At 40.2% G+C, this 17,431-nt stretch overlaps 1 protein-coding gene across 4 annotated transcripts in view; it reads left to right on the top strand.

Annotated features, from left to right (window-relative positions):
* Positions 1-2,153: 2,153 nt before the first annotated feature.
* The window catches only part of sh3kbp1 (SH3-domain kinase binding protein 1), a 124,712-nt gene continuing 109,434 nt past the window's right edge, over positions 2,154-17,431 (top strand). For 3 of the 4 annotated variants that reach the window (XM_064332679.1, XM_064332681.1, XM_064332678.1), the window contains exon 1: positions 2,154-2,501. In XM_064332679.1, the coding sequence (XP_064188749.1) occupies positions 2,498-2,501 (4 nt within the window). In that variant the 5' untranslated portion in view covers positions 2,154-2,497. The remainder of the gene's footprint in view (positions 2,502-17,431) is intronic. The other variant, XM_064332682.1, reaches the window with a different exon arrangement.

Here is a 17,431-nt window from a genome sequence, read left to right as displayed (position 1 = left end):
CCTTCGATGGCCACTGGCATGCTGGAGAACGGTCCTCTTCACTGATGAATCACGGTTTGAGCTGTACTGGGAAGATGGCAGGCAGCGTGTATGGCGTCTGGTGGGTTTGCTGATATCAACGTTGTAAACAGAGTGGCCCATGGTGGTGGTGGGGTGTTGGTATGGGCAGGCAAATCCTATGGGCAGAGAACTCAAGTGCATTTTATCAATGGCAATTTGAATGCACAGAGATAACGTGATGAGATCCTGAGGCCCACTGCTGTGCCATTCATCCACCGCCATCACCTCATGTTTCAGCGTGACAATGCATGTTGCAAGGATCTGTACACAATTCCTCGAAGCTGAAAATGTCCCAGTTCTTCCATGTCCTGCATACTCACCAGACATGTCACCCATTGAGCATGTCTGGAATGCTCTGGACCGGTGCATACGACAGCGTGTTCCAGTTCCCACCAATATCCAACAAATTTGTACAGCTATTGAAGAGGAGTGGAACAATATTCCACAGGCTACAATAAACAATTTGATCAATTCAATGCGAAGGAGATGTGCTGCGTTGCATAAGGCAAATGGTCACACAAGATACTGATCGGTATTCTGTTCATTTCATGCTATCTTCTTTTTTTGGGGAATCTGTGACTAACAAATGCATATCTGTATCCCCAATCACATGAAATCAATAGATAAGTGCTTAATGAATCTATTTCAGTTGACTGGTTTATGCTTATTACTTTTGAACTCAATTAAATCTTCGAAATTGATAAGTGTTGCATTTCTATTTTTGTTCAGTGTACATGACTGTGAATGTACGTGTTTGTGTGAACATGCCAGTGTGTGAAAGCATGTGAATGTTCACAAACATATTTACACACATGTGATTGTGTGTTTAAGTATTTGGTCTGAGCATGTTTATGTGTTCATGATGTGACCAAGAGTGCGAGAGTGTTTGCATATATATTTGTGTGTGAGAACGCATGAGTGTCTGTGCATGTACACTGAAGATGTGATGCTCTGTGAGCTGTTTGCAGCTCGCTCATCCTGTCTCTTGCCCAGCCCTACAAATTATTCTCTTCACTGTGTCATGGGCAGCCTAGATAGCCAACAGAGCAAGAGACTGCCCCCATGGTAATGTCATGACTACTGTAGGGACTCCATTACACCTTTTCTGGATCTCCACCTGGCTGGGGGAACATACAGAGGAACACCTGTCTTCCTGAGGGATATGTGTGTGGGAGAGCAGAAGAGCTAGCTCTGCTCTCTGTGGACAGTCCGCACAGCCCACATGCTCATGACTAAAACAAGAGAGCCTGGAAGAGCCCACACAATTTGTGTGTGTGTGTATGTGTGTGTGTGTGTGAGAGAGAGGGTGTGTGTGTGTGTGTGTGTGTGTGTGTGTGTGTGTGTGTGTGTATTGACAACCATTTTAAAAAACCACACCCATATCAGATCAAGTGGTGGAAGTTGACTTAATCTGGTATAAACCCAGGCTTTCTTTTTTTAATGGCCCACATCGGAGGTGGGACCCTTGTGCCTATTCAGAAAATGGGAAGATAGCCACGTTATCGCACCTATATCAGTCACTAGGCCAGTGTGCTATAATATTGTAGTTTATGACCATGACCAAAGAAATGTTGGGAGCAAAACCTGAGGCCAAATTTGCCACATAGGCAAGAAACAACAATTTGACCAGAAGGGGGCAGCATTAATCTTTAAGTTATTATTTTCCCACGAGAAACATCCTTCCGGGCGTGCACCTTGTGCACAACATGTATATTTCTCATGGTGACTGGAAAGTGAGTATAGTAGTTAATTGAAGAAGACTATCTATCATTTTGCTGCAGGCCTACGTCATTTGCCCTTATTAATGCAAAAATGTATGCAATTAAAGTTGTTTGTTAAAAAAAATAAAAATAAATCGGATTCATTACTCTGACCGGTATAGTATATTTACGCATTTGTACGAATTTGTATATATAGCCCAGGATTTGTATATAGTCTACCAGAGTCTGAAATCGTCTGATCACGGACTTAAATTTTAAATGTTTCGCCGTTACACTGAGAATATTCTAGATCAAATAAGTGAGATTGTGAGATCGGCAGCTTTAAGTGTTTGGACAGGCCTTCTCGCGAGACTTTTTTTGGTTGAACAGATCGAAAGAGGGAGGGGAGGAGAAGGAGAAAGGAGACTGTTAGAATAACGCACACAGCGGTGTAAGGTAAACGCACAGCAGTCGAGATCGGCGTTATCTCTTTTCTTCACCGCTGTAAAAAAAGATTCTATCTCAGGATGGCACTCTGAACGTGCACCCTACTCAAAAAGTAGATTTCAACAGTGTCGGTCTCGTGTAACCAACAGGGGCTGGGGTATTGGATTGGATTTACATTGCAAAAAGTAGCGGATTTCAGTTTATTATTTTCATTTACACGTTATTGACAGTGTTTTAAACGGAGAGAACTGCTCATCGACACCACAATCGGAAAGACATAGCCAACATAAATGGGTAAGTTTACACATTTTGTGATGTGTCAAGCTTTAGGAACGGTCCTAAGTAACACGGGATTTGCAGATCAGTATTCCTTGAAATGCCACTGTTGGGAAATTTGGCAATGTGCAGCAATTTTGCATTAGTGGATAGTGTGCCTTCCAGCTTTTAAAAGTTAAATCGGAGTAACATATCGTAATTAATGAAATCACTGTAGACCATCGGAGCTGTCTGCAGAGCCCTTGCTAATTGGTTTAAAGTTGGAGAATCATTGATGAATTCAAGATGTTGACACGTTTACATTTTTCTTTCGCTACCGAGTGAGTTTAGCACAATATCCGTAGAGGCCACTGCATGATATTTATCTACACACTGCCGACTTAGTTTTGGACGGAACCGCTCTTTTGTGTACAGTAACATCAAGCTAATTAGTTACACATTTCTTCACAAAAGTAGAACGTATAAAAAAGTAAATCGCTCGGTATTCTGTTGGCTGTAGATAAACAAGCAGATGATCTTGTACAGTACTTGAGCCTGTTTCCCTCTGCACTGCCGTTTTACTGTCAGTACATACAGGAAAACAGGGGCGCTTTCCACTCTCCCCTGTTTACACTGAAGTGGGTCCCGTTTAACGTGGGCGGGGGGTGTCCAGAAAGAACCATTTTTACTTAAGACTGCATAGACTCTTATAGCGACACGTTTCTGCCTACACATTATTGTTGTGTGTTTGGTTAATAATTAGGTAACAGAAGACAAATTAAGCCGATGCGTAAATCGGATTACTCCTTTTAGTAGCCTTGGCAATTACGCCGTGGATAGCAATAACACGGTCGATTACGTGGTAAACCTTAGGGTGCCCGAATCATCGTGCAAGCGACAGCCACCATCAAATGGAAAGGCTGATTCGTCGCTCTGCTTTTAACTGAAGTGTCCAAATGCATCAGTCGACTCCCTCGGCTAGCCCTATATCCTATCCCACTTCATACAACATTTCGATTCGGTATGTAGAATTTGCTAGTAGGGACAGTAGCATTTCACAAATCCAAATGGCAGTCCATTGTACTTTAAATTGAAATACAATTTTATGTATTACAAACTAAAATGGAGGCCTTTCAACACTATTGACTTGCCTAAAGCTTAGAGTGACATCATTGCATCGGGTTCTCAAAACGGTCAGTCAATCAATCAATCAAATTTTATTTGTATAGCGCATTTCACAGTGATTGTCACAATACGATTCACAGACAACCCTGGCCTAGACCCCCACAGGAAGCCTAAAGCAACAGTGGCAAGGAAAAAGTCTCTGTGGCAGATGGGAAGAAACCTCGGAAGGAACCAGGCTCAAGGGGGAAACCCATCTTCCTCTGGTTGGCTCAGGGTGTTGATTGGTGACTAACATGGTCAGTCAGTCAATGTTTACATTGTTAATAATGCAGCTCAGATGATGGGCGGGGCCAGGTGGCGGTGGTGGGGAGCAGCAGGTGGCGACAGATGTGGGTAGGGTGGAAGCAACGACGAAAGAGGGGCTGGACCGCAGTGGTGGGGGAGACCAGACAACAGCACTCTCGAAATTTGGGGCGATTGGAAAGAAAGTAGAATTGGTGATTAGGGAATGTGCAATAGAACAGACAGGGACCGAGAGCCCATGCAGTCAGAGGGGGGACAACCATCTTCGCCTATCAAGAGCCAGCCTGTTTAAAGTGGGGTCACAGCTGATTGATAGGTGACAGTAAGGAAAGGATGCCACCCCACAGTACTCTATGACTACAGGCTTCACCCACCCTGTCTCCAGACTATAACTGATTATAAGCCTGAGCATAAAGGTGCGTTTTTAATCTAGATTTAAATATTGAGACTGTGTCTGACTCCCTTATAAATTTTGGAAGCATGTTCCACAGCAATGTGGCTCTAGGAGAAAGCTTTACTACCTTTTCGATTTTTAGAAATTCTTGGGACTGCCAAGTATCCTGCATCTTGAGGACAGAGTGAATTTGTGGGCTTATAAGGTAGGAGCAGGTTAGTTATGAACACTGGTGCATGTCCATGCAGAGCTTTAAAGGTCAGGAGCAAAACCTTGAAATCTGTCCTATGCTTAATGAGTAGTCAGTGAACTGACGCTTGCACCGGGGTAATGTGCTCACACTTCTTAGTTCTGGTCAAGATATGAGCAGATGCATTCTGCACAAGCTGGAGACTCTTTAACGGGTTATTAGGGCACCTGGATAGCAGGGCATTACAGTAATCTAGCCTAGACGTAACAAAAGCATGGATCAATTTCTCTGCGTCCCCCACTGACAGGAAATGCCTGATTTTAGCTGTTGCGTAACTGAAAGAAAGCAATTCTGTATGTTTTTTATATACGTATCAAAGGTTAAATCAGGATCAATGGTAACACCAAGATCTTTAACAACCATATTTGTTCAGCCAAAAAACCATCACAGTTTAGCGTAAGAGTAGACATTTTCTCCCTTAATATTTTGGGACCTAAAACCAACATTTTGGTCTTATCTGAGTTCAGGAGCAGAAAATTAGAAAGCATCCAAACCTTGATATCTACAATACAATTTCTACAATCTCTAAATTTCTAAAATCTACAATTTCACTAACTGTGAAAGCGGCAGTGCTTTGCCAGGTTTCATTGAAATATATATCTGTGTATTGTCCGCATAGCAGTGGAACTCCATGAAACCACAGTGCCATGTGCCCAGATAATAATGCCAAGTGGTAGCATATATAGTGAGAAAAGTACTGGTTCTAGCACTGATCCTTGTGGAATACCGTATTTCATTGTTGAGTAGCTGGACTCTTCTTCTTTTAATTTAACAAACTGTTTCCTGTCACATAAGTATGCTCTAAACCATGCGACAGTATGATCTAAACCATGCGACAGTGTGATCTAAACCATGCGACAGTATGATCAAAACCATGCAAGTCAGCCTGAAGAATCTGCGGGCATCACTACCTACTGGTGACAAAACACGGATGATCGGACTTCTAAATCGGTTCCATCTTCTAATTAAAATTTATCTGATTGTTAATTACTCTAATCCAGTACGCCTTATTCTATTGCACAAAAGGCCAAAGAAATGCTAAATGGCTAATTATCTGTCACATTTCTAAAGGAAACATGAAACGATCAAACAGTTCTGATTTGCTGACGAGTATATATAGGAGGCTACCATTATCTGAGTAGATGGGTCAGACACTGTGATGACGATGGATGGCAGTCCTATGATATTTTCATTGAAGAACTAGTTCTGCTCTGCTGCAGTTCAACTGACCGAACGGGTTGTGTTCAGCTTCCTCGTGTGCGGCAAACACGTTCTGCTTAACAGTGCAACTTTCTCGACCGTCCTCCCAAATCAACATATCCCGTGTAGCTGAGCAGTTTCCAAAAATGAACATATTCTGAATCACAGTAGGCTGCAGGATACCATGTCCAGTGTGTGGTCCTGGGCATTCTGCAGGCATGGAATTTCAAGCAGTGGAGAGATGATTCGTCTAATTCATTACCCACACTGATGCTTTGCTTTTGTTTTGTTTTATCATTCTACTGATTTTCCTCCTAAGCTGCAACCTGTTTTACAAGGGCCGTTTACTCTTCTATGCTTTCAGTCCCCTAGCCTTATTGCCACCGCTCTTAAAGCCTCTGCTGGTGTTAGAGTTGAGGCCAAAAGTTTACGTACACCTAGGCTAAAGACATTCAAACTAATTTTTTCCAAACTCCACACATTTCATGTTACCATATATTTCTTATGTTAAGTCAATTAGGGTATCTACTTTATTTCCTTGTGATAATTTCAAAATAATAGCTGAGAGACAAATTTATTTCAGCTTTTATGTACTATATCAGATTTTCAGTGGGTCAATAGTTTACATAGCTACATCAAATTGACTGTCTCTTTAAACAGTCATGAAGATTCCAGAAATTGATGTAATGACTTTTTAGCTTCTGACTGGCCAATTGTCATAATTAGGAGTTAACTGGGAGTTAATTGGCACCTGTGGCTGTATTTAAGGGCCTACCTTTAGAGCCACTGCCATTTGGCCCTTGATACCATGGGAAAATCCAAGCAACTCGGCCAAGACCTCAGAAAAAAAATTATGGACCACCACAAGTTCGGATCCAATTGAAAGTACCACAAGCATCTGTACAAACAATTGTATGCAAATATAAAAATATTGGGGCCACACCAACACTGCATTGTTCAGGAAGGAGGCCCAAATGAACTCCCAGGGCTAAATGAACTTTGGTCCGAAAGGTTCAACTGAACCCCAAGACAGCAACAAAGGAACTGGTGAAGGAATTGGAGGCATCAGGTTCCAAAGTATCTACATCCACCATTTAGAGAATCCTACATCGCCATGGCCTGAAAGGCTATTGCGCCAGAAAGAAGCCCCTACTCCCGAGACCGGCATAAAAAAAGCCAGTATGTAGTTTGCAGGTGATCACCAGGACAAAGACTTTTGGAGGAGTGTTCTCTGGTCAGATGAAACAAAAATTGAACTGTTTGGCCATAATGATCAGTGCTATGTATGAGGGAAAAAGGGTGAAGCTTTTAATCCGAAGAACACCATCCCAACTGTGAAGCGTGGGGGTGGCAGCATCATGTTATGTGGGTGTTTTGCTGGAAAAGGGACTGGGGTACTTCAGAAAATAGATAGCATCATGAGGAAGGAGGAGTATCTAGAAATACTGAAGCAATGCCTGAAGACATCAGCTGGAAAGTTACTTTGTTGCAACTGGGCCTTCCAACAGGACAATGATCCTTAGCTTACCTCCAAAGTTGTAACAAAATGGCTTAAAGATAACAAAGTAAAACCAGGGTTTCCCCCAGAAAAGTTGTTAGGCCCGGTGGCAAGTATCTTTTGATGGAAGCCGGCGGCCAAGTGTATTTTTTATGTATAAATAAATAATTTATTCAACACACATTTAAAAAAAAATCAACAACTATTTACAGCATAGCAGAATCTTACAAAGAATCTGACAACAATGTACAGTCCTGGAATGCTGTGTTTTCAACAACAACAAAAGAAATTAAATTAAAATAAATAATAGTTTTTGCACTCTACAAAAAACTTGTATTCAAGTCCTGATTGGCTACTGAATCTTACAACAAGCCTTGGAATGCTGAGCTCATTTAAACATTTAAAAAACTGTCTAAGGTTTTTTGGCTTTTACCTTTCCTCTTTGACATTATCCCTAAATGTCACAAAGGAAGTATCTGTGTTACTGACTGTTTGGCTAGCTAGCTAAGTTAGCTAAATGACCACGTTGTCATAAAATTTTATTTTAGAAAAATCCTAAAATTTCTTCTTGCGGTGAAGAGTTCGTATTTCTCAGGACTTACCCAAAACACAGCCTGAAGTTTTCCTCATATCTACTGTTGTCTGTAAACCGAGAGCTGGAAGATTTGGTCTTGCAGATATAAATGTGTTAACACAGCGGCAAAATTAGGCTATATCTAGAAATACCATCTTCGGGGAAAAAACGCTACAGTTGAGGATCAGGCACTCTTCACGGCAAGAAGAAATTTCTGAATTTTTTTGATATTGCTTGTGTCGAAAGTGCTTCGACAGAAACAACGATAGATTTACTCCGGAGCCACATCTGTCCAAAATGTAAACAAGTCAGGCAGTTTTCACGGTCGGGAAAAATTGTATGACAACGTTGTCGTGCACATCAATGTCATCAAGCTAACCTTATTAATAAACAAGTGAAGTTGTTATTTCGATGGCAATTAATAAGTCATGTAATGTTACAATGTATTGAACGTTACATTCATGCTACTAGTTTAACGTTACCTACACACTACTTAAGTTAATGTAAAAAGAATGTACTTACTGACAAGATGAAGTGATAACGCAGTTTGTAACTAAGTTAGTTAGCCTATTAAATAAGAAATGGTGGCTTGCTAGGTAACGTTAGCTTGTGATAGTTGGAAGCATCAAGTGTTGAACGTCACTCTATGCACAATGAGGCTATAGAACACTGATCTCAGACCTGCTGTTTCCTATAGTGCGTTCACGATTTAACCAACGGATGTCGCTGGTGAGCTTTCCAACCGAGTCACCCCACTATAACTGTAGTTTAAAAAACATCTTAAAAATACATTAAAAAAATAATTATAAAAAAAAAATTCCCCGATGCTTAGCCCCGGCGGGGGGTCAACTTAGGCCCAGTGGGCCGCTGGGCTTGCAATACACTGGTGGAAACCCTGTGAAACTATTGGAGTGGCCATCACAAAGCCATGACCTGAATCCCGTAGAAAATTTGTGGACTGAACTGTAAAACCATGTCCGAGCAAGGAGGCCCACAAACTGACAGAACTGAGTCAGGAGGAATGGGCAGATAATCCGGCAAGGTATTGTGAGAAGCTTGTGGAAGGCTACCCCAAGCATTTGATTCAATTTAAGCAATGAAAAGGCAATGTCACCAAATACTAACAAAGTGTATGTAAACTTTTGACCCACTGAAAATCTGGTATAGTACATTAAAGCTGAAATAAATCTGTCTCTTAGCTATTATTTTGAAATGACCTCTTATGGAAAGAAAGTAGATGCCCTAATTGACTTAACACAGTAAATGTATGCTAACATGCATGTGTGTCTGTGTGCCTACCCTAATTTCTTTGCGCAGGAATACCGTGGGTGAGTCATATTAAAGCCAAGCAATTAAAGCCATTGAAGTATTGTTATTACAACGGCAGCGGGCGACGTCGTCTCCACCAGATGCGAACGCGTCGCGAACCGGCTGCGAAGCTCGCGCGACACAAGTGAACTGAAGCGTAGTTTTTCGCTTCTGTTCTATTTTTTCGGCTTGTCGCGCGTCACGATGGCCTGTTTATACACAGAAATATGCTCTAAAATGCTAGGTATACATGCTCTGACTTATATTTCATCCTTATATTACTGGGGGTGTGTCCCTAGTTCCCTCCCAGATATTTTATAAGCAGCTAAAAAAATACAAGCCTTTTTGTTTTTGTATTGTCCTTGCAGAAAAAAAATAAAATAAAAACTGGAACCTGGGGAAAAGGCAAACTTAGTTTTGCTATCTTATTTTGCGGAGGGGGTGGGGTAAATTTGAAAATACACCACAGAAAGACGTAGCCTATTGAATGATGTAGAAGTGAATGCACCGAGCAGCGGCTTGTTAGCTCGAGTGTTGGAAGGTAGTTTTTAACCAACCATTGCTCAGCCTATTTGACTTCTCCGATGTCTTCGTTCACCGTGCTTTCAAAAAGGGCTTGTTAATAAAAATCAGATAATCCACAGAGCTTTAAAAAATGAGATTATTTAGTGGTCTTGCCGATGAAAATGCACCTATTTTATAAATGAAGTTGTAAGCAAGCCTTTATTGCACTTGTACTTCAAAGCTTACGGTGTTCATGGCGTTGTGGTGTTCATATCCCTTCAAGATTAAACTGTTACGCTATGTTTTTGATGATTAGCTGATTTTACTAAATCTGATCCTATAAATGTTTTGACGTGAATGACAAGACAACACGGGAATTCCCAATGGTTGCTGAAATGATTACGGATTATTTATTATTATTATGATCATTACATATTCTTCATGAAATTGGCACGCTTGTTAACCAAGCAAATAAATGAATACAGTTTGAGATTGATTATTAAGCAGGCTACGTTGCGATTTAAGCTTAGAGCTTTAAGCAAGCCTTTGCGCGACACAAACGGAACCATTGGAGACACGCTACGCGCCGCGCCGTGCTGCTTCGCCGTGCTGCTTACGCGACGCTTACATGACGCGTGCGGTGGGTGCCCGGCGTAAGAGTCACATTGGATTGGTCAGTCATAGACTGTGCTGTGGCTTGGGAATGGGGTTTGTAACCAGAAGTTGCAGATTTGATTCCCCAGGTGGAGCAATGCCACTGCCTCTTTGTGCAAAGTACATTAGCTGAACCACTTTGGTACATTTTCAGCTGTAAGCAATAGGGCTGTCACTTTTTCCCAAAATGACATTTGAATGAATTCCAATTAAGATGGAATTCGTTCAAATTAATTTGAATCTTTATGTAATGTACCGTAACTTAACATGCCTTGGCTCCCTCTCCTTTTGCAATCCCATCCCATTTCATAATCACAAACAAACATTAATTAACAATGTATTAATTCAGTAGGTGAGAGTATAAGCTTCTTAACGATGTATAACGTGTAATTTTGCTTTTGGAATAGCGTTTTATATCTCAGCATAACCAAACGTTTTCTCATCATCGCATTCACTTATGCATTCACTCTGTGATAACAGTGAAAGGCACTGCACCTGACGAAACGTTGTGAACGATTTTTCGTAATTTCTTGGAAAATACTATTATTATTGAGGACTTCTGAGCATAGCTAAGCCATATGTTTGCTGATAGACTTACTGACATCATTTTCTGGATGAGAAACACCTACAGGTTGTTGGACAGAAAAACAAGTCTATCGACTTGATCAGTATGAAGTGCGGCTCGCTTTTTATTTACAATATTGCCAGCAGATGAAAACACTCTTTCGGATCGCACAGTAGTTCCAGGCCCGCACAGGTATTTGTGAGCGAGCAATGAGAGCTGAGGGTATCTGACGCAAAATACTTCCAAATATCGCTTCTGAGGTGCGCTGGCGTTGTAATTGTTCTCATGGACTCGCTCAGCTCGCTCTGAGTAGGCCTGCTAGATTCCGCCATCTTGAATGAATGAAACATCCGCCGTTGGTTGTGCGTGGCAGCGGAACACCACTTTTCGGAAGACAAGGCTCATTCCATCAATCCGCAACGTGAGAAAAAATAGAACCAGGCAGTAACATTAATTGAATTCCCCAATTTAGAATTTGAATGCATAATTACATTTCGAACTTTTCATACTTCACTTGATTCAAACAAGAATTCAAATTTGAAATTGTAGTTGTACTACATTCTATGAAATAATGCTGCCTGGTAGAATATGTGCAATAGATGAGATTTGGTTCCGTTACACTTGCAAAAATCTCCTTGTTGAAATTTGCACTTGTAAAAATAAATAGCCTATATGTGCAATAAATATAAAATTTACTGTAGGTTTAGATTAAAAATCAGAAGGGGCCACCTCTCATGGTCTGCTGAGTATATACTGAGGAGCTGGCATTTCTGCAAGATCACTGAGATAAGTGTGATGTTTAACTGCAAGCACATCTCTGTTTCTTAACCACATAGGCTTTTCGCATTGTGGAGTTTGGGGGGGGGGGGGGGTGTTGGGGTGGGTGAGTAGGTTGGTAAAGAGGATGTTGCAGACTTTAGTTCCCCTTTCTGCAACACCACTCAAATTTTGCAGCTCAGCTTCCCCCTTTCTTTCTAAAATCTGCCTTTTACGTGTTCACCACCGCGTATTTCTCACAACGACATCCAATCTCTCTGGAGCTGAGAGCAAGCTACATTCTGCAGTCACATGCCTTCAGAACACAAAGAAACATGCATGCACAATCACACACGTGTTTTGGTCTTGTAATAACAATAATAACTGAATAAAAATAACTTTGTCAACAACAGTGTTTGGTGTCTGTCAAAACAACAGTGTTTTAACCTCTTAAGGCACAGCCCCTAGTGGTCGGCATGCCCCATACCTATACAGCACCGAGAGTTTGGCACTTTTCAGGGTTCCCCACAGAAATAAACACAACAGCCCTTAAAAACATTAAATTCTGTACATTCTGACCCCATTTCAACAGACAGATTTCATAAACAACTTCACATGTCCACACAATAAAGCCCCAAACTAAGGGGATTTTGCGTTTTCTCCTTCTTCTTCTTCTCATTCTTATTTTTCCTGCCGCCTATCCCACTAATAACATGTCTCCCCATTGGACATTTTACCGACACCTGCCAAATCTTCACCTACACGACCCAATGAAAAACTCGCATACACACGCAAAATACCCATACCTTTTTACTCTGAAACATTTTCAGTACAATCAGCTAGTCCGCCTGTGGCCTAGTGGTTAAAGTTACAGTCTTGGGAACACAGGGTCCGAGGTTCAAACCCAGCTAAGAATGCGTTTCTTTAGCCGGCATTTACCCTCACTAATAATTGTCTACTACTTCTCAATTATTGCTTTTGCACCATATCTACCAGCCGTTCCCCGAACTGTATTATGATGTACCGTCTGCATGTTCAATTGTTAACCGGCTACAATATTGCAAAGCCATATGGATTCAACGGGAGCTCTTCTGTGCTAACTCGCCTGTGTTCTTCTTTAAAACCACGGACAGGTTTGCTAATGATATTTCACTCATTGCATAGCTATGTCATGGTGCTGCCCTAACAAAGTGACAGACTGGTAAACCTCCGGTTGAACGATTGAATCCCGCTTCGTCCTCAGGCAGATAATTTCCTCTTTTACACTAACGTTCTCTTACGCTTATATTTGCTTTACCAAAACTCACTCATGGCCACCCATATGCATTTCATGACGGAAAATGTATTCCTTTTATTAAAAAGTTACACCAGTTCACAGCTGTGCCATTTCTACTAACTACATTTCTTCACTTGGCTACTGTACAAAACCTTCTTATCAGCAAACGCCATGTTTCTACATTCTTGTTACCTCGCCCTGTTCTCTATCTAGCCACATACAAACAATTACTACGTATGTACGTTCTGCAACTCCCCATTAAAACATTACATTTAAAAACATGATTCACTCATAATTATAACTACTAGTACTGAACATGAGAAAAACACAGCAGTGCAATAGATTCAACACGTTACTTAACCCTTCACTTTAACAGCTAGCGCTTTATAGCGACTGTTATGTATACCGTTCGATAAGGAATATAAGCTCGCTCATGGTCACTCCATTTACTTCACACTATACTCCGTGATCATGTCAACCTTCACCTACATGCCCATTCTGCTAAAAACATATTGTTTCAATTACGCAATTTCATAATTTCATCCTAATTTCTCTCACACTGTTGTTATTTTCTCATATGCAAAGCCTGCTGGCACATATGCGTCTGCTCCTATTCTCCACTATCAACTTCTCCAGTTCTAGCTTAGCAAAACAGCGAAGAGGATTCCTACCTGCAGATAAGCCTATCAAAATGCCTTATAAACCTTACAAACACTAAAAGTGCATCTCCACGAAATAACAGACAACGGAGCAGGACAGAAGGCTACACAAGTTGCGACCTAGGGAGTTATAATTCTACGGGCTTGCTGATTCTTTTGTCAGTCAAGGCTAGTTGAATGGACGTCAAATCCGTGATTACATACACTGGCCATATTTCACCTGCATTTCTCATACGTTTTACACTTATACGCCACTGCACCCTTTGTCACAGTCACTGTTTTACATAGCAAACCGAAACTGCTGAATGGTACACGCTCATCAGACTATACAAATTCACACAAGGATAGCCATAATCCACAACCGTTTCTTACAGGGTCACTTCGCATTTCTCACTCTCATAATAAAACGCTTTGCAAAAAGAAATGATATCTCATAAAAAAACACGTTTTCAACGTACAAAAATGCCAAGCTACTCACACATACAACACATACACACCGTCTATAACTCATTCTTTCAGACTGCCAAAATCCAGGCCTGCCATTAAAAGTATTTATATCAAAATGACGCCAAGTTACGGCACTACAAACAATATAGGCTATCTTGCCTCACCAAAATTAAATAAGATGTATTCCAAAGCAATGCTATCCAATATTTCCTCAATTCTTTCAAGTCACTTGGCCACGTGTTTTGTAATCTTACCATTTCACAATGTCATGCAAACTTTGTCAGATCAAAGTGTCAAATATTTCGAATTGCCTCATGGAACACATTGAAATTCATGTAGAAAACTGCTGGTCAGTAACTACAGGAAGCATATTTCTCCAGAAAACTTGCTTCTGAACTGCATTTCAGTAAATGTACAAGTGATTGTATATTTGCTACGTACAATAAATTCTGCATGTAAAATACATATTGGACATACATACATACATACAGAACTTCTTTATCCCCATGGGGACATTTCCCTGGCAGCATGTTACATTCACATTTACGAATAGACATTTATACCAAGAAACTTACAATCATTCATTCAACAGAAAGGCTGGGCAGTAAAATACATACATACCAATACAAATTGGACATATAGACGCCTTTCAATCAATCTTGACTGTGAGAAAGCCATCCACACATATGTTTGGCCTGTCCATGTACTGCATGCTTATTTGCACAGGGCCAAGTGACTTGAAAGAATTGAGGAAATATTGGGTAGCATTGCTTTGGAATACATCTTATTTCAGTTCGGTGAGGCAAGATAGCCTATATTGTTTGTAGTACCATAACTTGGCGTCATTTTGATATCAATACTTTTAATGGCAGTCCTGGATTTTGGCAGTCTGAATGAGTGAGTTATAGACGGTGTGTATGTGTTGTATGTGTGAGTAACTTGGCATTTTTGTACGTTGAAAACATGTTTTTTTATGAGATTATAAAATACTACTAACCTATTTAGACACTCAATTTCCAAAATAACATATTTAACTAACATATTTTGAGCAGTAATACTTGCATCGCTGATGATTAAATGTTATCTGTGTTCAGTATATCGAGATAGAGACACTGACTCAATGCTGTCATTCTCCCCTCCTGACTTCTTCCAGTGAATGATGTCAGCTAGGTCTATCAGCAAACATGGCTTAGCTATGCTCAGAGGTCCCCAATAATAATAATATTTTACAAAATAAGACAAAACTCATCGATAACGTTTTGCTGGATGCAGTGTCTTTTACTGCTGCCACAGAGTGAATGCGTAAGGCCGCGATGATAATTACAGCTTTCGGTTAAAAAAAATTAGACATATGTGACAGGTTCTGGTGTTTTGGTCCTCAAGTAGAGCAAGGTCATTTTCAGTTTTTTACAGATTATGAAAGTGTAGATTATAAACTTTCAAATGATGTGTCATACATTGAAATCTGAAAATAGTTGAAGAAGATATGCTTATTTGAATGTTGGTACTCCTAAAATCAAGTAGCAGAGAAAATCCCCTTGAAAGATCTTGAACTTTTCACACTTCTCACAGGGAGATAATGGGTGGGAACAATAGCTAGTTAACTCCACCCCAACCACTCCCCCGCTAGAGTACCTGTAAATCCTTGTCCATTTAGGGATTACCCTATTTAAAGCTTTATAACTCCAGATGTGAACACCACAGAGACTAGAAAAATGTCTTAAATGAAGCAATACATTTGTACCATTTATAATACTATCTTAGATTATTTCTTACAAAATTATGAATGTAAAGTAAAGTGCCAAAAATGCAATGGTCAAGGCAAAAAATCTAAAATGAATTTGCTCCTTTTTTAGTTCGCAATGAAATACTGTGAGATTGCGGGTTAAAGTATACATGTCCTGGATCAAAAACTTCTTGACCACAAGTTCATAAAATCTAAGGGTGGATATGTAGAACTACTAAAGATCTATGAAGCAAAAACTAAGCAGTGTACCCAGCATCTCCAAATCTACCCAAAATGTCTACATTATTAACACCGGTCTAAAATAGCTAAGGGTCCAGAAACAAATCCAAAATCTCTCCAAAAAGGAATATAATGCGTTTTGTCCATTGTAAAGCATATGAGCCCCTTATGAAGGTTTAAGATGAAACAGATATAATTTAAACATTACATAATACCACTAACCTATTTAAAGACACTCAATTTCTAAAATAACGTATATAACCGAAATATTTTGAGCAGTAATACTTACATAGCAATGATGAAATCTTATCTATGTTCAGTAGATGGAGACACAGACAGTAAATCAATGACAGTTCTATCCGCTTCTGTTTTGCTCTAGAAAACGATGTCAGATAGGTCTATCAGCAAACTTATGGCTTAGCTATGCCCAGAAGTCCTCAATAATAATGGTATTTTCCAAGGAATTATGAAAAACCGTTGGCAATGTTTCGTTAGGTGCAACGTCTTTTAATGCTACCATATATAGAGCGAATGCCATGGTAAGAAAATGTTCGGTTACGCTAACCTATAAAACGCTATTCCAAAAGAAAAATGAGACATGTTATACATCGTTAGAAAGCTTATACTCTCACCTACTGGTTGAGCATCCGCCATTGTAGCAACCTCACAGAGTAAACAAACATAGGCTACTCCCACACGGCTTTATTTATGGGCGGTGGCTTGACTGAAACAAAGTGACAATAGCCAACGAAATCAAACATGCTAATTAAACTGCACCCCCATCACGCCTCCAAAACCCGGCTGTAAGAATCACTAAAACAAGCCGACTTTGCTGACAAATTATGAGTATTTAGTGATCCTAAAAATGTTGTTTATTCTATTGAGTGACTTCTTCAACACTTTAACTTTCGTAATATGAAAAAAAGGAAAACAGTAAAAAAAAAATAAAAAAACCTTTTTTTGCCTCCTAGCGCGATTTCAAGATTTGCGACTTGCGGACCTTTTCTCCAGCACCCGTCACATATTATACTTCGTTAGAAAGTTTATACTGTCACCTGTTGGATAGATAAATTTTCAGTCAAGCCAGATTGTACTACAAAGGGCGACAATACTGTAAACAGCATGTGTGATATTACGCGCAGCTATTTTGGAAGGTACCCAGGTGTCACAAATGAGCGTGTATTTCACAAACGGATTGTCCAAGACAATATATGCCTACTCAGTCTCAAAACGGACATCTTTATGCGTAAAACCAATGGTAAGGTTGTATATTTATTGTATTTATATTATATGTATATTATATTATGTGTTGTATATGTATATTTATGTATTTATTCAATATTTAGTCCCAGTTATTGATTGTAGAATGACATCCATTCATCATCTGTACCCGCTTATCCTGAGCAGGGTCACGAGGGTTGCTGCAGCCTATCCCAGCATGCATTTGGCGAGAGGTAGGAATACACCCAGAACCAGTCGCCAATCTATCG

Source organism: Anguilla rostrata, chromosome 4 (genome assembly GCF_018555375.3).
Source record: "Anguilla rostrata isolate EN2019 chromosome 4, ASM1855537v3, whole genome shotgun sequence".
NCBI classification, from domain to species: Eukaryota; Metazoa; Chordata; class Actinopteri; order Anguilliformes; family Anguillidae; genus Anguilla; species Anguilla rostrata.
Note: the sequence above shows the minus strand (reverse complement) of the source record. Positions and strands in the feature narration are given on the sequence as shown.